Genomic DNA, 26,593 nt, shown 5'->3' on the forward strand with positions numbered 1-26,593 from the left:
TCTCGTTTTTTGCCTTTATCAATGCTTTTTGCCAATTATGTTTTGCATCGGCAAATTGAAAAATGAAATAGTCATAGCTGATGCTTCAAAAAATAAAAGCGAAGTGATGGTATGCGCAGTATAACCGAAAAATAAAGACAGTTACAGAACTATTGAAAATCAAAAGTCCCTAAGTCTTCAATGTGCAGCAGATAATGCAACTTCCACCTAAGAATGATCACACTTAAAAACTGCAAGAGTTGAAAGAAGTGTATGTACTCAAATTGAGGAATTATTGCGGGTATGAGACTTACATCTTAGAGAGTGGGTGGGGGACAGGCTAGGTAGCGTGTGTTTATGGAGTAATGGCTTCTGTATCACTATCCTGCATGAAAAGAATTAAGCCTGTAAGTTCTTTTGGTTTTCACATGTTGCTGCTTGTTACTGTTCCCCTTTTTTCCAGGCATGGAGAGTGCCCAACGCCTGAGAACACAGATACATTCATCCGGCTATGTGAAAAATTCATGGAGAAGAATTCTGAAGAATTAATTGGTATGGGTCAAATATTTTCTCCTATTGGCTTTCCTACATTGTGGTGTGTTCCTTCAGTATTTCCATAGTCCTAGTTCAAAAATACAGTATTACATTGTTCTCCCACAGTATCAAATGCTCAGAATATCTTTTTTTGTTCAGGATCTTACTAGTTTGCTCCACGTTAATTAAGAAAGAACAGAGCAGACATGGGTATGCCTCACACGCTTAATTAGGCACTCTAGCAGAGCTCCCACAGAATTCTTGCCAGGAACCCTAGCAGTGACCAAGCAGAGACATGGAAGTTAAGGGTTGACGCGGTTAACCCTAACGTGTAGGGTGAGTTTTGAACGCAATTCAAAGGCTGCTTAAACGCAAAAAGGTTAACAAAGGATTGTGACAGAAAGACATACATTTGAAGGTGTAGCTGATAGGCTAATTGGCTGCACTGTCATTGTTGAGATGTGTACGTCTGGGATTCATTTTCCGACAGGATAGAGCTCTGCTTGTTCTTGCAGCGGGAGGTTAACCCCTTCCTCCGCCCCTCCGATCTATCTTTTTTCCGGAAAGTAATGTTTCCATTCGCACCTATTATCCTGTCATAAATCCTCCTCAGAAGAGTTTCTGACGCCATTAATTGCCTCGGTGCCCCGACTGCGGAGGATATGACAGCCGGAGCTCTGCTAATAGAGTAACTGCTCGTTCGGGATCAGCGCCCGGCGGAGACGGCCCCCCCCGTCCTGAGGAGGCTGCGGAGGACTAGGCCTCTCGTGGAGCCGAGGGTTTTATCTTTTAAATGTCATCGTCTGTACCGGGTTATTACCTCATGACAGGCGGCGGGGAGAGGATGCTGATGACTTAGAGAAGTTCATTTCATTAGGGGTGGGCGGAATTTGCGGAATTAACCTTCGCAAATTATCGCGAGAATGTTTAAAATTATCGCAAACAAGCAGAAATATCGCGAAGATGCGGAAGTTTTTTTCCGGCATGTTCGCGCGATTTTCTGCATGGTTGCGGGTCGCCAACTTACCCATGTGGCTGCTTGCGGGCGCGGCCATCTTGTTTTGAGTTGTTCTCGCGGTGCATGATCGCGAGAAGAAAGACGTGATCGCGCGACGCATGACGTCACTGCGGGCGCGAACTGTCGCGAGACAGCGCAAATGGCTAAAAACAATACAACATCTCATGGAGAACGCGACCGGATCAAGAAAACTTGTCGGCGAACGCAGGGATTCAGGTAAGGCGATCGCGCGCGCGCGAGAATGTATCATTTTACAGCGCGAGCAAGAAACAAATTATCGCCAAGCTGCGGAAACCGGAATTTTTGACATTTTCGCGCTCTCCGCGGAACGCAAAAATGTCAAATTATCGCAATTTCCGCGAACGGAACGAAATTTTTGCCCAGGCCTACATTTCATGCGGCGCGCGCGGAGCAGGAGGCGCGTGCGCTCACCGTGGCGGGCTTGCTGTGCTCGACGCTTGGGATCTACCATGGCAGGGCCCTCCCTGCGCAGTGGCGCGCTCGCAGCAGGAGGGGTCCGGGTGGGAGGACGGTTATAATGCAAAGCTGGCTTTTCCTAGTGAAACACTCTGACCCTTACAAATAATGTTAAGTTGTTTCTTTGGGTGCAACCAGGGCTTTAAGTGGGATGAAAAAACTGGGGAGGGGAGATTTGGTTTTTCAAAGAGGCGAGGCCGATGTAAATAAAGGCGGGGCTTATACACTTCTTAAAATCTGTGCTTAGCATAGTATTTGTCGGCTTCTGTCATTGCATCCAGAGATATAATACAAGTAGCATTACACCTACAACACGCCAGAACTATTGACTTTGTCAGTGGTTGTTTGTTGCATAAGATAAATAAGCACCAACAATGCCTTCGTTGTATATAATATTAAAAATGTCTTAGTTTTTGTGGGAGAGATTGTGGCATAACGGCTAGAGCTGAGCATCCTACAATTCAAAAAATGAATATGTCCTTGTGTAATGTAACTGGTGCCCGTGTATAGACTGTGAATGAGGGATGAGTCTCTTTTTGAAGTTGCATCAAAAGCAGTGAAAGGCAGTACCTGAGGGTGAAGGCAACAATGGAGAGCCTGATAGGGACCAATCTCAGCAACTACTTTTTAGAACTACTGGTGCTAACTACCAGCAGGACCCGGCTCACTTACAGCCCTGGGTTCAGCAGTGTTGTTTTTAACTAACTTTGTGGCTTTTTGATTTTATACTATTCATGTTGTCATATACCAGTTTGTTTGCCAGTGTGTTTTTGTGATACCTGTTGTGGTGTGCCCCATTGGGGTACATACCCCTACATAACATTTGTTAGTCTCTATTCAAATAAACTATTGGTTAACAAATTAACTGAACTTTCCCTGGGCATTATTAATGTGTACACAGTATTTCTTACCTTAATGTATGCTTAGGGACCTCTGTTCCTCGTAGACACGATGCTTTGGTTACATTCAAAATGTGCCCGCCGTATGTCCATTAAAGCTTGGTGGTTCGCAAAAGAATATCTAAAAAGTTTGGGAAGTGCTGCCCAGGAACCTTGTGAACACCCTCATTTTTACAATCTTTGTGGATATTTGCAATATTTTGCGAAGCACAGTTACACCCTGGATACTGTTGGAGATATACTCCTTTCAATGACATCCATGTCCGGGGTAGTAATAGAGCCCATGCAATATCCCTGGGGGTGTAAGGGAATGGAAAAACATTTTGACTCTAAAGCAGCAAGAAATAAAAAGGTCAGCGAGTGCAGATATACTTTTCTTAATCATATTTACCTATTCTTTATCGTAGACCCAAAGTTGGAGTGGTGCACTACTCAGAAGTTTCAATATAAAAGACATAAATATATATACATACACACATTAAAATACACATGACAGGATTTTTGCAACAATGACGGAAAGAAGAAATAGTAAGAAAGGAAGAAAAAATTATAACAAAGAATGAAAAAATCATAAGCAAAGCAGAGCAAGAGTGGCAAAAAATATATTATGAGAAGAAAACCAAGAGAGGCAAAGAGTATAAGTAATGGAGAAAAGGGGAGGGTGAACGGCAAAGTGCGGGTAGAAGTGTAATACGAGTAACAAGACACAATAATAACCAAAGCGCATAAAAACTCCTTTACGATGTGAGAACACAGAATGTATAACAAAACATAAATACACAAAAATGGGTGACATATTACATAAATAAACCATGTGTGATGGACATGTAGGTCAAAGTTTGGCTAAAACAATCTACCTTTGAAAAGCGCGTTTCTCAGGCTAGTAGCACAAGGTGCGACTTAAAACAATTTGCCTGGGTGTGTGTAAAGGCGCGCTTCCCGGGCTTTGGTATGACAAGAGAAACCAGGGCCTGGTCGGAGTCCCATGTGGGAATCCATCCCAATGTGCGTGTAAGGGGGAAGCAAAAAACAACATGTTGGACCTTCAGCTATGTTCAGACAACGCCACCCGGATGTGATAAAAATCAGAAAAGGCATATGATGACATTAACAATAAGACTCAAACACAACCAGCGCAAATGCTATGCGTAATGCATGTACATACCATCAAGTGATGCGTGATACTGAGGGGAGATGATCCTGGATTTCCCCAGTTGTTCTCATAAATAAAGCGCAAACTAGGTCCAGTTCGTTCAATACGTCGCAAAGAAGAATATGCAGCAACGAAGAATAAGTTGTGCACAAATTAATGTGACTAAGTCGGCCTCCTTGATAAGGGCCAGCCCAGTGAGTCTAAGGAGAAGAACAGGATATGGGTCAAACAAGGTCCGCTTTAACAATGTAAGTGAAAATGAACATTTGGGCGTATCTGTTAAGGAAAATAGTCTAAACAGGGAGTCTCGGATGAGCACGTGATCGCAACAGTTGGTAGGAGATAAGAAATACAAAAAAAGGGGAGAAAAAAAAGAGCACATGGTAATATTGCATGTGACTCGCCCAAAGGGACACGGCTTAAACACAAAAGCAGCGTGTGCATGGACTGTCAGAAAAGCGAGAATATACCTAGCCTGAAAGAAAAAATAAAGAGGAAAGTGTGGCAGAATCCGCTACCTGTGTTTTGCGAGGACTGTCTCCTATGCTAACGCATGGACTTTGGGTCGTTGCGTCTGTGGGGCAAGCAAGAGAATAAATACGGGAGAGAAAGGGCTCATATTAGAGGCAAAATTTAAAACAGTTAATGCTGGAAAAATGAGTGGTAATAAATACATCCGTAATGAGAACGGCATGAAGCCTGAGCAGAGTGTTAGCCAAGGTAAATAGGAGTAAGAGTAAACAAATGGCATGATGCTGAGCAGAGTCCTAGCTGGGGTCCAAAGAAAGCAGGGAAAAATGGAGTCGGGTACATAGCAAAGTGACAGGTGCATGAGAGACTCGTACCTAAAGACCTGGATGCTGCCGTCGGATCCTTTGAAAGTGAAGTGATGCCAGTTGAAAAACCTGAAGATCTGCGCTGGGAAGCGCGAGAGAACGTCATGGGCGTAAGTGAGAATGTGCAGCGAACGGAGGAAACCACATGAACTGTGGGCAAGGGTCTATAGTGGCTAGAAGAGAGGCAGATGAATCCGTGTCCTTGAAGGCACGTCTGGTGCGAGGCAGTGTCAGCGCAAGTAGACACTGTGCAGGCATGTGGTGGATGCAACCTGTGGGGGCAGTGTCAGTACAGGTTGCCGCAAGAAGATAAGTAGGTAGTGTCAGCACAAGTTGACAATGGGCAGGTAGTTGGTGGGTGCGACCTGGTGGGGCAGTGTCAGTACAAGTAGCCACAAGCAGATAAGTAGGTAGTGTCAGTACAAGTAGGCATTGGGCAGGTGGTTGCCACAGGGAGAACAGCTTATTATTTCTTCCTTCCGTCATTGTTGCAAAAATCCTGTGTCGTGTATTTTAATGTGTGTATGTATGTATATATATATGTGTCTTTTATATTGAAACTTACAGCCCTGAAGAAGTTCATTTCATATGAACGAAACGTGTTGGCTGGTATTTCTTACTGTTGGATGTTTTTGAAAATAAAGGATTTACTGATGCAATACGACGAGACCAATTGACTTATTGATATACAACCATAACTTCTGAGTAGTGCACCACTCCAACTTTGGGTCTGTTCTTCCTCTGCCTAGCAGCTGGCACCCAACAACAGCAGGTGCTGGAGTTGCATGGGCACACTCACTGGGACATATTGAGATAAATACTAAGGGAACACAGCAGGGAAGTGCGGTTACCGTGTCCACAAACATTTTCTCAAGCTATTCTTTATTGTACACTATGTACTTTTATGTATGTTAATGAGCTTTGAACGTCTGTAAATTGCCAAAATTCATAAATTACTGCAAATTTAGGAGTAAATGTATGGAAATTATGATTTTCTATATCAATCTGTTTCTAAGATTTTATCAGAGTGTAGGGGCCCTTGCGTGCCTTCCAGCTTGTACACTGCTTAGACTGGCACTAGGAATCTAATGTCACATACCTTGTATGAATAGCAGTTATTTCCGTACAGTTCCTACATAACCAACGCTTACCTTTGTGCCTGCCTTGTGAGAGGAACCTGATCCTCTGCTGGAACAAAAAGCATTGTAGGCTGGGCAGAAGTCCAGCTGGTATGGCTCTGGGTGATCGTGCAAACAGCTTTTGAAAGAGTTTGGTATTTCACTATAGTTTGGAAGTGGGTGGGCGGGGGAGGTGAGGGAAGTTCCTTTCTGCTGTAGTGTGACGTTGACTGTGTCTTTCGTATCGGGCAGTACGGCTATCTAATCATGTGTATGTCAGTCTCTGAAGCAGCAGAAGGTTTCTTAGGTGGTGGTCCCTTTGAACATGTGTAACTTGAATGTGAGAAGTGACGGAAAGGATGTGAGGCTGATTTTTTGTGTGGAGGGAGCTCTCATAGTTTTTTTTATTATTTTTTTTTTTATCGACATTTTCAAGAATACAAAACACATTGCAACACCATAACAAACAAGCCAGTTGGACATATTATCACCACTTCGACTTATGTTCTGCAAGTGAGGCAATCACGAAAGGTAAAGGATGTATCATTAACACACATTTTACTGGGTATTATCTGCGTTATCTCATGCATTGGTACCTCTTTGCTTGCATCAAACCCTGCGGAGACCCGCGGTGTCACATCTACCCTCCATAACTTCACCGCAGCTGTACCTTCTGACATAATTACAAAGAGTATTGCAGCTACACCTGGGCGCCTATACATGCATGCATGTGCGCGACTGGTTAATGTACGCCTAACAGCCAGTGTTCGTTCCGAATGCCCAACCTCCCCACCCCCCCGGGACCCTCTTGAAACAAGAGCTCTACGCATCTACATATCCGCTTCTCGTTTGTTTTGTGCCCACTGCAGAAAGGGCTCCCAGATGTCCCTCGGTCTAGAAGTGGGCGGCATGAGCTCCCAAAATGTAGATAGCTGTGTGTGTCCATATGTTACCGCGGCGAGCCAGCACACCGCCACCTGTCTTTTTGCAAACAGTAGTAGCAGAGCATGAAGCTTACGCGCTTTCGGCAGGGTATCTTTGACATATCCCAGAAGCCCCATTTCGGGCGTAGGCGTATCAGATCTACCAAGTATTTGATTAATAGAGGTAAATATCTTCTCCCAATAGTCTGTCAACCTTGGGCAATCCCATGCCATGTGTAGAAACGTGGCAGGGGAGAAGCCACACCTCCAGCACCCAGTGTCTGCTCGCAACCCCATCATCTGCAGCCCTATAGGGGTCCTATAAAATCTGTGCAGGAATTTGAAATGAATTAAACGCAACCTGTAATTTGGCGACAGCTCGGTTAACTGCCCGCAGCAGAACTCCCACTTTTCCTCCGACAGCGGGAGGGCCAGCTCGTCGTTCCAGCATTGCAGGGATTTGGGACTAACCACCGGGGCCGAATCTTGCATGATCCTATAGATCCTCGTTACCAGCCTACGAGAGGACGGAGAACCAACCACGTTTTCCAGGGCGGCCAGGACCGGCGGGGCAGCCGGAAAGTCCCCACTAAGGGCTTTACATGCCGCCCGGAGCTTGTGGTACAAAAATCTCTCAGCAAAGGGTACCTCGTGATCTCCCTCCCTAGAAGGAGGGGGTCGAAAACTATTGTCTGGGAACAGGTCCGCAAAAGTGTGAAGTCCAAGACTTCGTATCAGTTTTTTTATCAATTCCGTCCTCCACGCATGGCAACAATGGGTTATGCGATAGTGCCAGCGATGGGGCATAGAGCAGCGGGACCCCCGCCCTCCTGCGCAGTTCCTCCCAAGCCCATCGGAGCGTGCCTGCAGTGTCTATGTCCACCCTAGGTCAGCAAGCAGGTCGGCATATTGCCACCTTTAACGGAGTAGGCGCAAGCACATCACACTCCACCGCCACATGCGGCTGGAACGGCGTCGGGTGCACCCAAAAGTGTAAGTACTGGGCCTGAGCACTGAGCGCATATAATCGCATATCCGGCGCTCCCATTCCTCCCTGGCGTAATGGGAGTGTGAGCAAATCCCACGATACTCTCGCTTGTCCACCTGCCCACGCCAGTGTGACAAGATGGGATCTTAGAGTGTTGAAGTGCGATGTCAAGGGAACAGGGACATTCGTTAATAAATACAGAAACTTAGGTAGTACAATCATTTTAGCTAAGGCCAGTCTACCGGTCAGAGACAGGGGGAGCTTCAACCATATTTTGACCTTCTCTTCCAGCCATGTCATGGCTCTCCCATAATTTAGATTCCAGATCTCCTGCATATCCCGGCTGATCCATATTCCCAAATATTTTACTTTTTCTGCCTCCCACTTCAACGGGTACTCGGAGTCCGATCGCGGCGTGCCGTCTGTTAGGGGGAAAATTACCGACTTTGACCAGTTGATGGTTATCCCTGCCAATCCCCCAAATCTGATAAATTCCCTCAACACGGTTCCAGGTTATCCTTCGGGTTAAGAAGGTAGAGAGTGACGTTATCCGCGTATAGCGATATAAGAAGGCATCTGGAGCTAAATCCAATCCCACGTGCCGTGTGGTGCTGGCGTATGCGCGCAGCGAGTGGCTCCATCGCTATCGCGAACAAAAGTGGGGAGAGGGGGCATCCCTGTCGGGTACCGCGGGATATCAAAAGGGGGTCAGACAGCAACCCATTAACTTTAATCCTTGCCCTGGGGGAGCTGTAAAGTAGCCGTATACTATTGATGAAAAGCGGACTGAACCCCCATACGACCTAGAATTGCAAACAAAAACGACCACTCCAAGGTGTCGAATGCTTTTGTGGCATCAAGAAACACCACTGCAGCTTGGACCTCAGGATGTAAATAGTGTAATACTGAAAAAACGGTGCGTAGGTTGTGCGATGTCGAGCGCCCTGGAATGAACCCGGATTGGTCAGGGACCGCAATCATGGGCAACAATGGCTCTAATCAATTGGCAATCAATTTAGCGTAGATTTTAACGTCCACGTTAATCAGTGAAAGTGGCCTATACGAATCCAGCCGGGATTCTGGTTTCCCTGGCTTTAGTAGCGTAATTATGATAGCTTCCCTCATGGAACTAGGTAACACTCCCGTCTCCAGGGCTTCTCCATACACCTCTAGCAGCCTTGGCGCCAATTCGTCTGCGTACGCCTTGTAAAAAGCTGTGGTCAGCCCGTCGGGGCCCGGGGCCTTGGCGAGGGGCAAACTCCGTATGACCTGCGCAACATCAGTAGCAGTGTATGGAAGATCCATGTATTTCCTGTGATTATCATTAAACCAGGCTAGGGCGATGGAGTCTAGAAAGGACTGCAGACCCCCAGGGCAGTCAGTCAGCTTAGCTTTATATAAATTAGCGTAGAAGGCAGAGAATGCTTCCAAAATCTCCTCCCTGCCTCGAAGCACCTCCCCAGTCTCAGTGTGGATCTCATGTATGAATGTTGCAGCCCTAGGCGCCCTCGTCATGTCTGCTAGTGTTCGCCCCGGCCTGTCTCCCTCCCCATATCTCCTGGCCTCTGCATGTTTCCCCAGGAATTTGACCTCCCGCTGCGCCTCCTCAGCATAGTCTAACAATTTAGCTTTGATCAGGCCCGTCACCTGCGGGTCCCCTGTGGCATAAAATTCGCCTTCTAGCGCTCTTATGCTGGTCTCCAACGAGGCAAGTGTCCCCCTGATAGCCTTGAGGACTCCCGCCTGTCGAGCTATGCATTTCCCCCTGATCACTACTTTAAAAGCCTTCCACAGTGAGGCTTCGGTAGCCACCGAGCCCGTGTTCAGATCAAAGTATTCCCTGATGTCAGACCTAATTTCTTCTTTGAAAGCGTCGTCTAATAAGGCATGAGGTGGAAGTCGCCAAGCAAAGCCCCTCTGTGGCGCACCCGGGAGTGCCAGACGCAGCACACACGGAGAGTGATCAGACAGTGACCTGGGCAGGTGCTTGCTATCTACAGACCAGGTGGCAACGTCCCGGGACACCAGCCAATAATCCAGCCGGGACCATGAGTTGAGGTGATCAGAAATACACGTACCCTCCCTCAACTGGGGGTGTCTGTCGCGCCAGATGTCAATAAGATCCCCATCGTCTACTATCCCCCTCAGTGCGGCGCTCGCCGCCGGGTGCAGGGTGCGTGCAGAGCCCCGCCTATCTAAATTATCATCAAGTATAGCATTAAAGTCTCCACCCCATAGCACATTGGAGCATCCCGCAGCCCTAATGTGGGACCAAAGGGAGCGAAAAAAATCAGGTGAATCAACATTAGGACCGTACACAGCCACAATTGTCACAAGTGAGCCACATAGGAGCCCCTGCACCAGAACATATCGACCTTCGGGGTCGCTCTGTGTATACCTTTCCCTCCAGTCCAGCCCTTTCTTAATCAGCACTGCCACCCCCCGTGCATAACTTGAATACACCGATGAGTAGATATGACCCCAGCGATTATGGCGAAGCCGTTGTGAAGGTATTATATTCAGGTGCGTCTCCTGTAATATGCATATGTCTATGTTATGTCGTGTCGGATATGCATGAACTAGTCTTGCTTTCCTGCCATCGTTAAGTCCCCGGATGTTCCAAGTAAGGCAATTGAGAGTGCTACCAACCATAGGCTAATTCCTCTATGACAAGCTTGTGACCTCTACCCACTGTGCTATAATGCGGCCCACTGCGATATAGTTGTTCCAAATCGTACTTCCAAACCTGGCATTTAAACAAACACGTGAACCCTACCCCCGTCCCTCCACCCACTCCAACCCCCCAAACAGGTTGAAGAAAATCCCCCCTCAACAAACCAAAACAAATAACCCACATCATGACAAACGGGAACCTTCCCATGGGGGCGCAGCAACACTGGCCTACTTCCTTGCGTCGTGCAAGGTGGCCAGGAGTATTGTCGGGGAGGCCCTCTGCACACAGCCAGCTATGCACCTACTAATCCAGCGGTATGCTGATGAGTACTGTATCATAACGGGCAGTTCCCAGCCCAGCAGGGCGCATGCCTCCATTCCGCTCAGGCGCTCCGGAAATAGCGCGGGCCATGTTTCGTCCATGTTAGTCATTGTCACTCAGGTTTGCGTCTCCCCTTTTGTCGACCTCACGCTGCCCCTTCTTCTGTTTCCCACAGGCTTGCTTGGCAAATTTCAGCTAAGCCTTTGCGTCTGTGAAAAAGTGGGACTGCCCGTCAGTCGAAACCTTTAGCTTCGCCGGGTATAACAAGGAGTACGGGATCTGTGCTTGTATTAGCATTCGCTTTGCCGGAAGAAACTCACGTCTTGCCGCCTGCACCGCCAGGGTAAAATTCGGGAAAAAGGAGATGGCATTTCCTTTGTGCGTGATGTTACCTTTCTCCCGGGCCTTCCTGAGGATAAGGTCCCTATCCTGATAATTTAGGAGTTTCGCTATGATGGGCCTGGGCGGGCCACCCACCGGCGGCCGCTGCCCCAGCGACCTGTGGGCTCGCTCCACCACAAAGACCGAGGAAAGGTGAGGATCAAACAGCTCATGCAGTAGCTCTGTTATGTAAGACTCCATTGTTGAGATGGCTGTCGTCTCCGGAATCCCCGTAATGCAGAGATTGCTGCGTCGCGACCTCGCCTCTAAATCCTCGTTTTTAGCCCGGATGACCCGCAGGAGATTGTCCATGTGGAGTAGCTGCTCTTTTGTCTCAACCTGAAATTCGTGATACTCCATGTGTCTGCCCTCCAGCGCGTCCAGACGCGCCTCGTGAGTCGATACCTGAGACTTTATGGAGTCCAGGTGCGCGGTCAGGGTGTCTAACTTGGAGTCTATGTTGCGCAGGGTAGATCGCATCTCGAGCATTAGGGATTTCAAGTCCTCCCCCTGGTCTGCTGCCTGCGACTCTTGGGGCCCTCCCACCCGGGAATCCTGTTCCACTTCAGTGTGTCGGGAGGCGCGCTTGTTGTCGAAGTTCAACTTCGGTTGTTTGGCGTCATGCTTGCCCATGGCTATCGCGGCGCTGCAGATCTAGCCAGGAGATCCAGCCCAGCAACGCCCCAGCAGTGAAACACACGATTTCCCGATGCCTGTGCCGCAGCGGCGCCCCTTCGACGCTAAGCCGCCACAGCAGCGTCTGGGTATCGCCACAGCTCCCACCTCGGGTCGCCAATCCCGCCAATCCACCTATAAAATCAGCCAGCAAAGGGAGAGAGGGGCGGGTCTCCACAGTAAAGTCGCAGGCCCACCAGAGTGCGATTCCGTCCCCCGGATAGCACGGTGCCAACCCGGTCCGCCAGTTTCCTCCTAGCGGCATCGGCGGGGCAAGTAGCGGAGGTCCGCTATACCCCAGTGTGGTCTGCTCTCGCCTCAGAGTCGTTCCTCTCGATGTCCCCAAACAACTCCACGAGGGTGAGGCCTCCCCACAGGCCCACCACCGCCTTCAGGCTCTCCCTCTGGGGCAGAGTAGTCACCAGCAGCCCGGGCCCCCTCCTCGTCCAGCTCTGTAGCCTGCATTAGCGCGGGGGTCAAATCAGCGACTCACTCATCTTCCTGGGCCCTCCCGAGGCCCTCGCCACACAGGAGTTCTCCGCCACAGCCGGCTCCGAGTCGCGCCGCAGCCCCAGGCGCCGCCGCTCTCACCTCCCGAATCCTCGCAGTCCGGTTCCTCAAGCGCCGCAGCCGACCAGGTCTCCGGCTCACCGCCTACACTTCACCGCCCCCTCGTGCAGATGGAGACAGCAGGAGTCAGCTCTCCGGCAGCAAGCCACAGCCGCGGCCGCAGCCACGGGCTCAATTAGGTAACTCGCCGCGTCGCGACGTCTGGCCTCAGCGCAGCTCCAGCCCGGCAGCTTCCTCGGCCCCAGGTCGTCCGCGGAGCGCCAGGAGACCAGCGCCAGGGTCACAGTCCCATCAGCGCGGGACTCAGCAGGCTCCGGCAGGTGAAGGTCTCCCCTCGATACAGGATTTTTCAAGGATAATCTCCCGGCCGGCGGAGCGCGCTCAGTAAGCGGCCATTCCGCTGCGCAGCCGGCCACGCCCCCCCCCGGAACTCTCATAGTTGGCAGTGAGGAAAGAATGATTGTTAGCAGCTATTGCTGATAATTTATGGCCGGCCATTGCTTTCTAATACAAGGACATTGGATCATTGTCACAAATTTGTGGCCACTATATTGCAATCTTAATCCTTAAACTTCAATTGACAACATTTTGTAGCTTTCAAATTTCTCGTTGAAGCTGGGTGAATAGTTAACACCAACTGGGATCTTGGAAATGTGCTTAATGTGCTGCATCTTTAGATTGCGCTACTCCCAGGTATGACCTGTGATCAAAGTGGGCAGGATCTGAGGGGCTCGACATGCCCATACTTTTTTTTAATTTAAGATAAACAGTTACCCTACTTTTTAGGTCTACGCCTACCAAACAGCACAGCTGTCTGGTTTTTGCTAAGGACATCTTGGAAACATTCCGAAAGCTTTCCTTGGAATGCATTCCACCTGTTGCTTACCATTGGCATTGTGGTTTGTAACTCGCATTTGCTTGCTTTCTATTTACTGGATTTATTTGTTTATTGGCTTTCCAGCTTGAATTCATCCCTTCCCTTGCTCAAACCTTATTTACTTTATTCTTTCACTAGTAACGGGTATCTGTGAACAGGTCTTTAAATCTTGTTCTTATATTGTCACTTTTGCTGTGCATTCGAAGAAAGAGGTCAAATGTCATGCTCTCTCTTCCAGGGAACTTGGTGTTTACTTTTCTTTCTCTGACTTCAAAGTGAGAGGATTTATGTGACATCATGCTGGCTGATGGGCAAGTGCTTGAGAGAGTCTGTACTATGTTTTTTTTTTCTGTTCACACAACAAAATTTAAATGACTGTAAATTAACTGTGGAGATATTTCAGAATATATTGTAATTAGTAACACAAGTGAAGCACATTTTTTTGGTAATTCTGAAGTGTGGTGGATTACTATCAAAATAAATCAATACACTAGGTGAATCCTTTGTGCGCTGTATACTTTTGTTAGTAAACTGTATGTCTGTGCAAATGTAATGATAATTTCAATTGAAGATGCATTGCCTGTAATGGCAGTGCCCTACCGTGCCATGCATACTCCACTCTATACCACTCCACTCTACACCACTCCATGCCACTCCACGCTGCATCACTGCACTCTACTCTTTACCACTCCCCCCCCACTCCACACCACTCCCCTCCACTTCACTCTACTCCTCTACACCACTCTACTCCTCTACACCACTCTACTCTATGCTAATGCACTCTATGCACCACTCTAGTACGCACTACTGTACTCTGCGCCGCTCTACTCTGCGCCGCTCTACTCTGCGCCGCTCTACTCTGCGCCGCTCTACTCTGCGCCGCTCTACTCTGCGCCGCTCTACTCTGCGCCACTCTACTCTGCGCCACTCTATGCCAATGCACTCTATCTTTACCACTCTACTTTACGCCAGTGAATTGTCAATTCACTCTACGCCTCTCTAATCTACTGTGCACTGTACGCCACTCTGCTTTACGCCACTTTACTCTACCGTACACCACTCCACTCTACTGTGCACCACTCTACTCTGAAACAGTCTACTCTATGCCACTGCATTCAGCGCCACTGCACTCGGCGCCACTGCACTCGGCGCCACTGCACTCGGCGCCACTGCACTCGGCGCCACTGCACTCGGCGCCACTGCACTCGGCGCCATTGCACTCGGCGCCATTGCACTCGGCGCCATTGCACTCGGCGCCATTGCACTCGGCGCCATTGCACTCGGCGCCATTGCACTCGGCACCATTGCACTCGGCACCATTGCACTCAGCGCCACACTACTCTGTGCCACTGCACTCTACACCACTTTACTCAAAACCAATGCACTCTAGACCAGTACACTGTATGCCAATCTGCTCTGCACAACAGGACTCTACACCACTCGACTCTGCAGTACTTTATGCCATTGCTTTCTATACCATTGTACTCTAAATCACTGCTCTTTATGCCACTCTACGCTGCACCACTGCACTCCACGTCAATGCATTCTGCACCATTCTACTATACTTATACCAAAAGGGAGTCGCTGTTCCTAAGTAGAGAGAGAAAGAAGGAAAGTAAGAGGTACTCTAGTTGTGTGCTACTCTAATTGTGGGGGGCAGTGTGTCCTCATCTTGATGCCCTCACACACCCCAAAGGATGTCATGCTCCATCATTGGGCTTTTGCTCCTTGTCGGGCCGGTGCTGCAATGCCCTACGGGTCCCCCGAAGGGTCTCTTTTTCGGAGATCTTTTGATGAAGCCGTATGGGTGCGTTGGTGTAAGAGGCAGTGAAGTCCTAGAAGGTGTATTAAAAAATGGCCGGAGGGAGAGCGATTGATTTTTATTAAGGTGATCCTCTGTCATTATTAAAACAAAGTATATGGTGCTGCTTTAAGGGGTATAATGTCCCTTGGTAGCTGGGTAACTATATGTCCCTAGTGGGCATATGTTTTGCGCTTTAGTGGTCTCAGGGGGAGATCCAGGTCGCTTCGTCTGGACCGAGTAAGAAAGTTGTCTCTACAGTGGCCCGAAAATTTCAGTGCCCCCGGATAAATGAAGGGAGTAGAACTTCCCTTAGAAGGTAGGGTAAGATCCCATGAGATCAGTGAGGGTCACTTGAGAGGGTTCTCTCTGTGCATCTGGGCTGTGTCACCTGTGTGCCTCTCGCTGTCTCCGCCGGGCTTATACCCACGCACCCATATGGCTTCATCAAAAGATCTCTGAAAAAGAGACCCTTCGGGGGACCCGTAGGGTATTGCAGCGCCGGCCCGACGAGGATGACATCTTCGGGGTGTGTGAGGGCATCAAGATGAGGACACACTGCCCCCCACAATTAGAGTAGCACACGACGATAGTACCTCTTGCTTCCCTTCTTTCTTGCTCTACTTAAAAACGGTGACTCCCTTTTGGTGTAAGTTTAACTTCGGGAGCATGGGTCACCGGACCTTTTGAATAGCTCCTAGAGTCCCCCTCTGTTGATAAATAGGACCATTCTACTATACACCACTGCACGCTGCAACAGTCTACTATGCATTATTGCACTCTGCCACTGAACTCTATACCACTGCACTCTACGCTGTGCCACTTTGCTCTTCGCTACATTATGCCACTGCCCATGACACCACTCCACACTATACGCCAGTGCGCTCCACACCAACTGCTCGGCACCTCTGCACTCGATGCCTCTATACTCTACTCTGCAAGACTGCCATTGCGCACTACACCCCTACACACCAAGCCAATCTATTCTACGCCACTGCTTTCTGCACCACTCTGCTCTGCAAGGCTACACTCTCTGCCACTGAACTTAACGCCACTCTACTCTGCCCCACGGCACTCTAAGCCACTATAAGCTACGATATTGCATGCTACACCACTCTACATCATTGAGCTCTCACTGCACTCTATGCCACTCTATTCTATTGTGAACCATTGTACAATATGCCACTGCTCTCTGTATCCCTCTATGTGGCGGCACTCTACTCTGTGTCATTCTACGCCACTGCACTCCAAGTCACCCTACTCTGCAAGACTACACTCTCCGCCTCTTAACTCAATGCTATTCTACTATGCACCACTGCTCTCTACACCTATGTATGCTACGCCACTCTGCACCATTGCCCTCTACGTCACTCCATTCCAATCTATTCTACACTGCACTGATACACTGCGCCACTTTGCTCTGCGCCACTCTGTGCCACTCTACTGCCCTCTATGCCAATGCATTTTACAGCACTGGCACTCTGTATCACTCTAATATATTCTGCACCGCTGCACTTTTTTTTACACCTCTTCATTCTACCCTGTACCACTCCACTAAACCCTGAACCATTCCACTGTATGCCACTTCACTCTACTCTGAAAAAATCTTCTCTACGCCACTGCACTCTACGCCACTGCACTCTACGCCACTGCACTCTACTCTGCATCACTCTACTCTAAGCCACTCTATTCTAAGTCAATCTCTTCACCACTTTACTCAAAACCAATTCACTCTACGCCAGTCTGCTCTGCACCACTGTACTTTACGCTACTTCACTCTAGGCAACTCTTCTCCACTGCACTCTATGATACTCCACTCTGGTGCTTTACTCTATTAAGCGCTACTCCACGCTATGCCAGTCCACTCTACAAGCCTCTTCTCCACTCTGTGCCACTCTGCAACACTACTCCACTCTATGCAACTCCCTTTATGGTCTCCATGCCACTTTACTTCACTGTACGACACAGTACTCCACTCTAGTCCACTCCACTCTACTCTAGGCCACTCCATTGTGACACACTATGCCATTCTACACCACTCAACTCTACAACACAACTCCACAACACTCCTCCACGCCATTCCTTTCCTACACTGGTCTATGCCACTCCACTCTACAACCACCCACTCCGCTCTATGCAGCACCCTCTATGCCACTCTGCTCTACACCACTCCATGACACTCCATTTCAGTCTACGCTACTCAGCTCTACTCCCTTCCACTCTGACACTATACTCCCTCAAACAACACTCTGCGCCACTCCACACCACTCCACACCACTCCACTCTACTCCATGCCACTCTATAACACTCCACTCTATTCCACTTTACGACACTCCACTCTCCTTTACTCTAACAACTTTTAGCCACGCTGAACAGCAGCTGTACAACATGGCTAAAACATATTTGCAAAGCCAATAGTTTTGCCAATGCTTGTTGTAAAAAGAGCACCATTCCCAGACGGTTAATTCCGACAGTTGAATATGCTTTAGTAGAAGTGTAATGCTCCTGTACTGTGAATCCGAGGGAGGGGCATAGCTAAACAAGTCTTCTTGCCATGGTGCCTGCTTGCCTGAAAGAAATCTAAATTTGCGCAAATGATTAACCTGCACATGTTAAGGCTGATAAGAAGCCGGCATTGGCTTTAACAATCACTTGAAGCTTCCTCATTCCACAGATTTAATCTTTTAGAGTGATATTGCAAGGGACTTACCAGCTGTGCTGTGAAGTGTGTGCTTTTAATGGACAGTTATAAAAAAAAATTGCTTTACGTACAGTCTGGGTATTACTAAATCTATATTTTGGAAGCACTTTTTAATTTTAAACCTTTTTGCGCATTTTGTAGTAACCTATCCTATACTGTGTGTGTTGCAAGTTTAAAATAATGACTTGCATATGCACAGTACTTTTTGTTACAGACTGGGTCTTCGTAGCACTAAACTCTGCAGTGCTTTAATTAATAGAGGTTTCATAATGTACAATAGTGTATTTCCCACTGATTAACTTCATTTTCATTTATTTTTCAATTATGTTGTGCGGTATTTATATGTAGTTACATGGCGGTGAAAGACCGAAAAAAGCTACAGAATATTTTGGTTTCTTTTAGCCACGCCTTTGACACTGCCCTCACTCTCCCTGGCCCCATTGCGCACAGCATCACAGTTCCCATACTTTTTTTCTATGCACCTCGACCACTAGGTATGACCATGAAAGGCAGGCAAGCTAAAACAGCTTGCTTTGCTCTCCGATGTTGTATTCTGGTCCGGCGGCTCATTATTTTAAATCTTTTGGAAGCAAAAGTCTGGCAGATGAATATTAATGACTTTAAAGGCTGCGACCTCCATCAGTCATGTTATTACTGTATGGTGCTATCAGGAGAGAGGGCAATGGATTTGCTTCATGCAGGGCTGTGTGTGTACGGCTTATTATTGAGACTAAAAACCCTGGGGCAGATGTTAATGTAGGGGCGACAACCTTTTCTACTGCATGGAAATTTTGAAGTAGGCAGTATATGTGCCAGTTATCAATGTTATATTTGAATATTCAGTCAGAAGACAAATCATTTCTTACAGGTTTGTGTCCATATTTGACAAAAAAGTTACTGACAACAGAAATTATGGGATAGAAGATTTTTGGGTGACATGACGTCTTCTTATGACTTGTGGTACTGCAGCTCAGGAGTGTTCTGAAAACAAAGTCTCTACTGATGGCTAGTCCCTTGAATTACTCTATAGGAGGAGAACCAGAAGGTTTTCAGGTCCAGTACACCTACTCCTAAATAAATACAATACAGGTATAAGGGTGTGTGCAGTTCCTAAAGTTGTAAAATACAGTACCACAGTTCCAGGGCAAGGAATGAGCTCCAATAGGAGCAAGGGCTCTCACACACCCAAAAGGATGTCATGCTTCATCATTGGGCTAGCTCCTCGTCAGGTCGGCACTGCAACAACCAGTGGGCACCCGTTAAGGGGCTCTTTGCCGGAGGTCTCTTAATAGCAGTATGGTGAAGTGAGGGTATGTGGGCTTTTGTGAAGTGTAGGGTGGTGTCAAGTGTGATTAAAATAGGTGTTGTTATTCTCTGTGTCAGAACTATTTAATGATTGAGTTCAACAAACCTAATTAAAAAAATGATGTGCTAATTTAGGAAATAATGAACCTAATTAGCATCATGAATTTAGTGATTTAAAACATCAGATCAACATGTTTCTCGCCTCAAAATTGTCGCAAGGATCAGATGGCAATTCTTCAGGATCTTTTATAAAAAGACCTACACTGCACTTATCACCTGGTGCCAGATGTGTAGAAATAGAATATTTGATTCACCAGTCATACACTAAAGGAATGGTAATATTATAGCTTATTGTTTTGAAAGTAGGTCAACCCGGAACACAGTAAAAATAAACAACACAAATAACTTAGGACTTACATAAAACATTATTCATTTTTTGCTAAAAACCAATCAACATACATGTTGAATCACATCTGCATGCCCCCAATTTGTGATAAATACTAAAACTGCCATTCATCACGTGAGCATGCTTAATAGTGAAGTAACATAGGTTTGGGGTTCTTTTTTGGAAGCACTTACACCATTCGGGTATTGCAACAAGCTTCATGAAAACAAGCAAAGGAAACGCGTCGCAGCAAGACCTACCCTGGCTCTGCTGTCTCGAAGAGAGCAGAGTGCTGGGAGGCGTGGTGTTTATAAAAGTGGCATCGACATGCACGTGTCCAACGATGGCTGCAGGTGGTCGAGTAGAACGCTAACCTGGTCATCATTTTTAGAGTACTGAGCTTCGCATGGAGGTAAAGGAAGTATTATTCATACCTCCTTACATTGGTACATCATGTGCATTTAATAATTTATCGTAAGCTCACTTTTGGGGAAAGCATACTAATAAAAGAGGTAGTAGCGGCTTTTTATTTTGTTGAAAATCTTTTTATTAACAGTCATCGACATACAGAGCCATAAAGCAGTATCAGTAGGCATGACAAAATAAGGCAGTAGTCCTTCACAGTGTATACAATAAAGACAAATCATAAAGGGAGCATGTCATCCAAGGCAACATCTTGTGGGGGAGTACAAATATCTCCACGGTACGAGTTCCAAGGTGTACATATTCGGGACCACTTTTTTGAGCAGCCTCGAGCAACATATACTGTCTTTTCCCGGAACATGCACCAGTCCATGCTTGACTCCCATGCCTCCAGTGTGGGTGGCGTTGACGCCCCCCAGGCCAGAGCGATGTTTCTCTTTGCTAGCATGAACCCCAGGGTGGCCGACTGCGTTTGGTGTGTGTTCAGATCTGTTGGTTCCCATATGTTTAATAGACCTCTACGTGCCTCAGGGTGAATAACGGTTGTGAGCACTGCCCCCATCACGTCATGCAGTGCCCTCCAGTATGACTGGATGTGTGTGCATTCTCAGATGATGCGCATGAAAGTACCTGTATGCCCACATCGCCTGCGACAATCCCGTGTATCCGCCTTTCCCATCCGTACCAGTCTGGGCCCGATCATGTATATCCTATGAAGGATTTTAAGCTGTACTAGCCTTAGTCGTGCTGGAATCGCCACAACTCGGGGGAGGACACCGCCTCCTGCCACTGCTCATCATCCATTTTAATACCATCTGCCCCCCATTTATGCCGTAGTGAGGAGAGAGGATCTGACATATTATATATTAATTTGTTGTAAATTAGTGAAATGGTCTTCTCCGGTAGGTGGCCATCCAGTATTCTATCCTCCAGCGGGGAGGACTCCGGGGGAGTGGAGCCCTTTGGGAGGAGGAAGTGTAACGCGTGGCTCACCTGTGCGTAGCGAAAGCGCTGTGTCAGCCAGCTCATGTTTGCTTTGAAGTGCTGTGAATGTTTTAACTCCTCCCTTTTCCCACATATCTTTAATGTGCGAGATACCAATCACGTCCCACTTGTCAAAACCTTTTGAAGTCCAGAGGTTGCCCAATCTGGCTGAGTCCCACAAGGGGGTGGCCAATGTCAGTCTATGCTCCCAACCCAGGGATCTGTTCGCAGCATGCCATACCCTTACTGAATGACCAGTAGGGCCTGTGAGGTGAGGCCGGACAGGTTTCGAGTAGAGTGATCTATTATAGTCCTCTCCCGGCAGAAGCCACCTATCCATCCGGTAGCCTGGGTCGTCGGGCCTACCATAGGTGCCGTGATTAATAGCTGCCAAATGCGCCCCCCAATAATATGTCTGTATGTCGGGGAGGCTAATGCCTCCGTCATACCATTTTAATGTTAGTTTCCTGAGGGCTATACGTGGCGTGCCATTCCACAATAATTCTCTCTGGAGGCATTAAATATCTTTAAAATATGTCAGGGGGACAGGGTCGAGTCAGTTTTGTAGGACATCGAGGAAGCGGGGGAGGGACATCATTTTAAAAAGGGCAGTCTTTCCCAGGAGGGAAAGGGGAAGAGATTTCCAACTGGCTATGTCTCGTTTCAACCGTAGTAACGGGGGGAGAAGGTTGTTTTCGTATCTGAGTGTGGAATCTAAGGAGAGGAATATCCCCAAGTATTGGAATCCAGAGGCACTGACCTGGATCGGACAATTGCGAGGTAAGGCTGGCAGGTATCCCTGGAGAACGTATAAGTGAGATTTAGACCAGTTGATCGTGAAGCCCGAGTATCTCCCAAATACTGCCAATATGTCTAGAACTGCAATTAAGGATTTTTTGGGGTCGGCTAAATAGAGTAATATGTCATCTGCGTAAAGCGACATACGGTCCTCCCATTCAGATGACCAACGCAAACCACGAATAACTGGATCCTGTCGGATCCATGCCGCCAGTGGCTCCAAGGCTAAGGCAAACAGAAGGGGGGACAGCGGGCATCCCTGACGGGTACCCCGGCTCAAGGCAAATGTGTCTGACTTCTTATTATTAACCACAACCTGCGCTAACAGCAGTGAATATAGGAGTCGTATCCACTGGATAAATTCAGGGCCGAACCCCATTTTATGGAGCACAGGGAAGAGATAGGGCCATTCGATCATGTCGAACGCCATGGTAGCATCCAAGGATACCAGAATTGCCGGTTCCAATATCGGGTCTGCCCTTCCAAGTACCCCATGGACTCGGCGAAGGTTCAGTTCTGTATTCCTGTTTGGTATGAAACCGGATTAGTCCGGGTGTACAAGGTTCGATATAATTTTAACCAGACGGTTAGCTAGTACCTTAGCAAGAATTTTGGGTTCCGCCTTAAGGAGGGAGATCGGTTGATACGATTTACTGTCTGTTTTGGGTTTGCCTTCCTTATGAATGGTTAGAATATTAGCTATTCGTTGATCCCTCGGCAACTCCCCCTTCTCCCTGCTTTCCTCAAACATGGCTTTTAGGTAGGTGGCCAATTTGTCCGGATTAAGTTTATACAATTCGATGGGAATGCCGTTAGGGCCTGAGGCCTTCCCCGAGTTGAGTGATCTGATTGCCTGTGCTACTTCGTCATCCGTTAATGAGCTATCTAGTAGTTGCTGTTCTGTCAAGGAGAGGGTAGGCAGCTCTATGTCCTTCAGTAGTTCAGCGGAGTCTCCCTCGTTGTAGGGCGCTACCGCTGTGTATACCGCCGCAAAATGTCTAGCAAAGTGATTTGCAATTTCTTGAGGTTCAGTTATGCTGATACCATCAGCGTCCTGGAGAACCCGGACCAGTCTACTTGCCCATTCCCTCCTATCAAGCCAAGCTATCAGTTCCTGGCTTTATCCCCCAAATCATAGATTCTACTGAGTTTCTCTCTACCCAGTGTTTTAGCTTTGTCTGTAGCGAAGGCCCTATATTCATCCTGTTTAAGACGCAACAAGTTGAGCGACTCTGGTGTGGTCAGAATTACCATTTCCCTCTCTAGCCGGTATATTTCGTCCTCGATATTAGCCGCCTCAGTTGGTTGTGCTTTCTTATGACCCGATGTAAGGGGCAAAGCCTCCCCCCTGACCACAGTTTTAAAGGTTCCCAAAGCGTCTGAAAGGAGTCCACTGTGCCTGCGTTTTCACTGAAATAAGCGTCCATAACTTTGATAAGAACCTGACAGATTTTAGGATTACGGAGATACCAGGGATTGATTGGACGACTCTGCCCACCCGCACCTGATCCTGGAGTATATGTACCCATAACGGTGAGTGGTCGGAAATGCCCCTAGCTAAGTGTCTGATTTCGTGAATATGTGAGATTTGAGAACTAAATATAATCCAATCTGGAAAGGCTGTGGTGGGCTCCGGAGTGAAAGGTATATTGTATTTTCTCAGTCAGGGTTATATGTACGCCAGCTGTCTACCAACCCCATGGACTCAAGGAAGTCAGGCAGCCACCTAGTAGCGGGCCCCATGTCCCGTGGGGGGTTGGCGGTCCAGTCCACCCGAGCCCACCGAGTTGAAGTCACCTCCCAGTAACAGCAGTCCCTCAGGTAGTGAGAGGAAAGCGGTGCGGACATCCTGAAAAGTAAAAGTTTGGAGGCCAGGTGGGACATAAATAGACATTAGCGTAATAGTGCGCCCCTCCCAGGTACCAGTAATATCCACGTACCGACCTCTGTCGTCGACCCAAGTGGAATCTACACTGAGAGGAAATGTGTTTTTCACCATAATATCTACCCCTCTCGAACTTGTCATGAACCCTGCGTGTGCCACAAGTTTGTATCCCCATCTGCATATTGCTTTATAAGAGTGTCCTATCAAATGTGTCTCCTGGAGGAGGACGACGTCTGGGGCCTGTTTCCTGACATACTGAAGAACTATACTGCGTTTAACCTTGTCCCTGAGCCCATTAACATTCCAGCTTAGAATCTTGGCACTCTTATCCCACTGCATATGCATTAAGACTGATGGAAAACCTCGGAGCCTCAGTCACACCCCTCACGTTGCTCGTCGAAGAAAAAACCACCACAAAATACACATTGAAACTAATGAGACACTGCAAAGCCTCAGTCACGCCTTTCACATTGCTTGCCGATGTAAAAACTGTAACAAGAAACAAACTAAAATCCCCTTCCCAACATCCCCCCTCCCTGCTTCCTTGCCCTCTGGACTTGAAACTGCCCATACTAAACTGGCAGAGTGCCTTTCGCCCAACTTCAGTACTAATCGAAGAAAAGTGGGATGCGTGGTGCCCCGTCTCCCCCCGCCCCCCCACCTAGAAAGTAGCAAGTTATACGTCTCTGAGAGGAAAAAGAGGGTCAATAAGTGTCCCGGCCTGCAGCCTAAATGTACCCCCGTTACCAGTCTAATAATGTCTCAGCGGATCCAACGATGGCTCCACCCTGGTCGGTCGCGTCTCACGTGGGGGTCTGGTGCGTTTCGTGTCACTGTCTGTTACCCCCATAGTTCGGGGACTCCTACCCTCGATGCTGCCATCCAGACCTCATGCTTTGCGGGTCTCCAACCAATTCACCGCTATCTCCGGGTGATCGAAGAACCAGGCCCTTCCATCTGCTTCCACTCGGAGTTTAGCCAGGAAGAGCATGGCATACTTGAGGCCCTTATCCCTCAGCATCCTCTTGACACCCAGAAAGGATCTCCGCTGCTTCTGGACCATCTGGGTGAAGTCAGGGAAGAAGGTGATATCAGCGTTCTCAAGTCTAAGTGGAGGACCAGCTCTGGCTCGCTGGAAGATTGTGTCGCGATCCCGGGAGTTGAGGATCTTGGCCAGGATCGGGCGCGGGGGGAGTAGCGGCTTCTTAATAGAATTTAATGCTATTCCCTGTGGACTGAATGGCCTGGACGAATAAATGTCATTCAGTTGGGGAAGTGGTTGTTAACAATGGAAATAACCTATGGGCATGTGTGGCACTGATGTCTTGATTTCGCAATTCAGATTAACAGACACTGTTAAAATTTATAATGGGATTCATTATCATTACTGTTATTATTTATGACCAGCATCACTTTTGTCTTTATATGATACCAACATGTAAAACCTGAGGGGCGTATTACATGTTTAATTCCACCCAGGGAATGTCATAATTCAGACCAATTGTATGTGTAGACAGCCGAAAGATCCAATTTTGCTTGTCCATACTAGACCTAAACAAGCATTGAAAATGCAATAGGTCTCGCCTTTGATTAAGTTAAAGCCATTTGCTTTGCTAATGGTATTGTATAGCAAAGCAAATGGCTTTAACTTAATAAAAGGCGAGACCTATTGCATTTTTAATGCTTGATCAAAGAGCCTCTAATCGCAAGTATAACTCACACACCGGGTGGTGCAGAACAATGGAGAGGTGTTTACATGGGTGATTCGCGTGCGAGGTAGCGTCCTCAAAGCAGGGTGGCACGCTCACCTCCCCGTGGCCTTGTCCTGTCGTTTTCCGTGTAAATGGTAGTCTTTTGTACTTCCTCAGGTGTGGTTGAAGGAGCAGCTCTTGGCGTTTTGCGCCTGCCAGCCTGTGTGTGTACATGTGCGTGATGCGTGTCTAGCACCGTTTCTACCGATGTGTCGAAGGGGAGTGGAGGCGAAATAGTGATAGGAGAAGAAGCAGTCGGTCTCTGCTTGTCTCTTCGTGTGTGTTGATGCGCTTGGCTGTGGTTTCTCTGCAGCTTTGCCACCGGTGTCTGTTTCAATTTGTGTCTGTATGAATTAACGCTGGGTGTTTTGCGTCTGCCATGAATGTGTACAGTATTAGAGAGCTGTGTGTGTTTATAATGTCTGATTGTCTGTACCATGCAATCGCAAGTCGGTGACGTTTGTGTCTACGTATGTATGTCCTTGTACTGTACAGACCCCTTTGGCTCAATTTGTGTGTGCGTGATGTGACTCGAGACAATGTGCGTGTGCTGACTGCATCATGGCAAGGCGCTTGAGTGTTAAATATGATTGCTGTGTTTCTGTGGTTCAGTTAAATATGTCTAAATTGTATCATAAATAGAGAGAGGCATCTGCACTGTGATTCTGTTGTGCCTGCATTACTGGAATAAACAAACACCACCACGCACAAACCCACAAAAACAATCTGTTTGCTTCCCCGAAGGAGTACGCTGGCCCGATTTGTGTCTCTTTCCTCCTTCTGAAGTCACTGGTAATGGTTTCGCGATAGTTTCTATTGTTAATGCGAGTGAAATAGGACAAGCAGTGTCGCCGCGACCCGTCCGAGTGTACATCTCCGGTCCTCCGTACGCGTGGACATCTCCTGTCCCCCTTCCGAAAAGAAATCGACAACAATAGATCTCGCCAAGTGATCAGCGCATGCGCTGCGTCGCTAGGCAAGAACTAAAAACCTACTGGTACTATACAAAAACAACTATGGAACCCGCCTCAGGTAGTGGGCTGCTACCCATGAGGGCAGTGTATGTGGCCACCATATGACACCAACCACATGGTCACAGAACATACTAACTTTAATTCAAAAACTGTATTTACATGA

General features: G+C 47.8%; 1 protein-coding gene across 3 annotated transcripts in view; it reads left to right on the forward strand.

Moving 5' to 3' along the window:
• The window catches only part of RNGTT (RNA guanylyltransferase and 5'-phosphatase), a 1,651,651-nt gene that overhangs the window by 97,261 nt on the left and 1,527,797 nt on the right, over nt 1–26,593 (forward strand). For all 3 annotated transcript variants that reach the window (XM_085611178.1, XM_085611177.1, XM_085611179.1), the window contains exon 4: nt 443–531. In XM_085611178.1, the coding sequence (XP_085467304.1) occupies nt 443–531 (89 nt within the window). The remainder of the gene's footprint in view (nt 1–442; nt 532–26,593) is intronic.

Source organism: Triturus cristatus, chromosome 6, assembly GCF_964204655.1.
Source record: "Triturus cristatus chromosome 6, aTriCri1.1, whole genome shotgun sequence".
Taxonomy (NCBI): domain Eukaryota; kingdom Metazoa; phylum Chordata; class Amphibia; order Caudata; family Salamandridae; genus Triturus; species Triturus cristatus.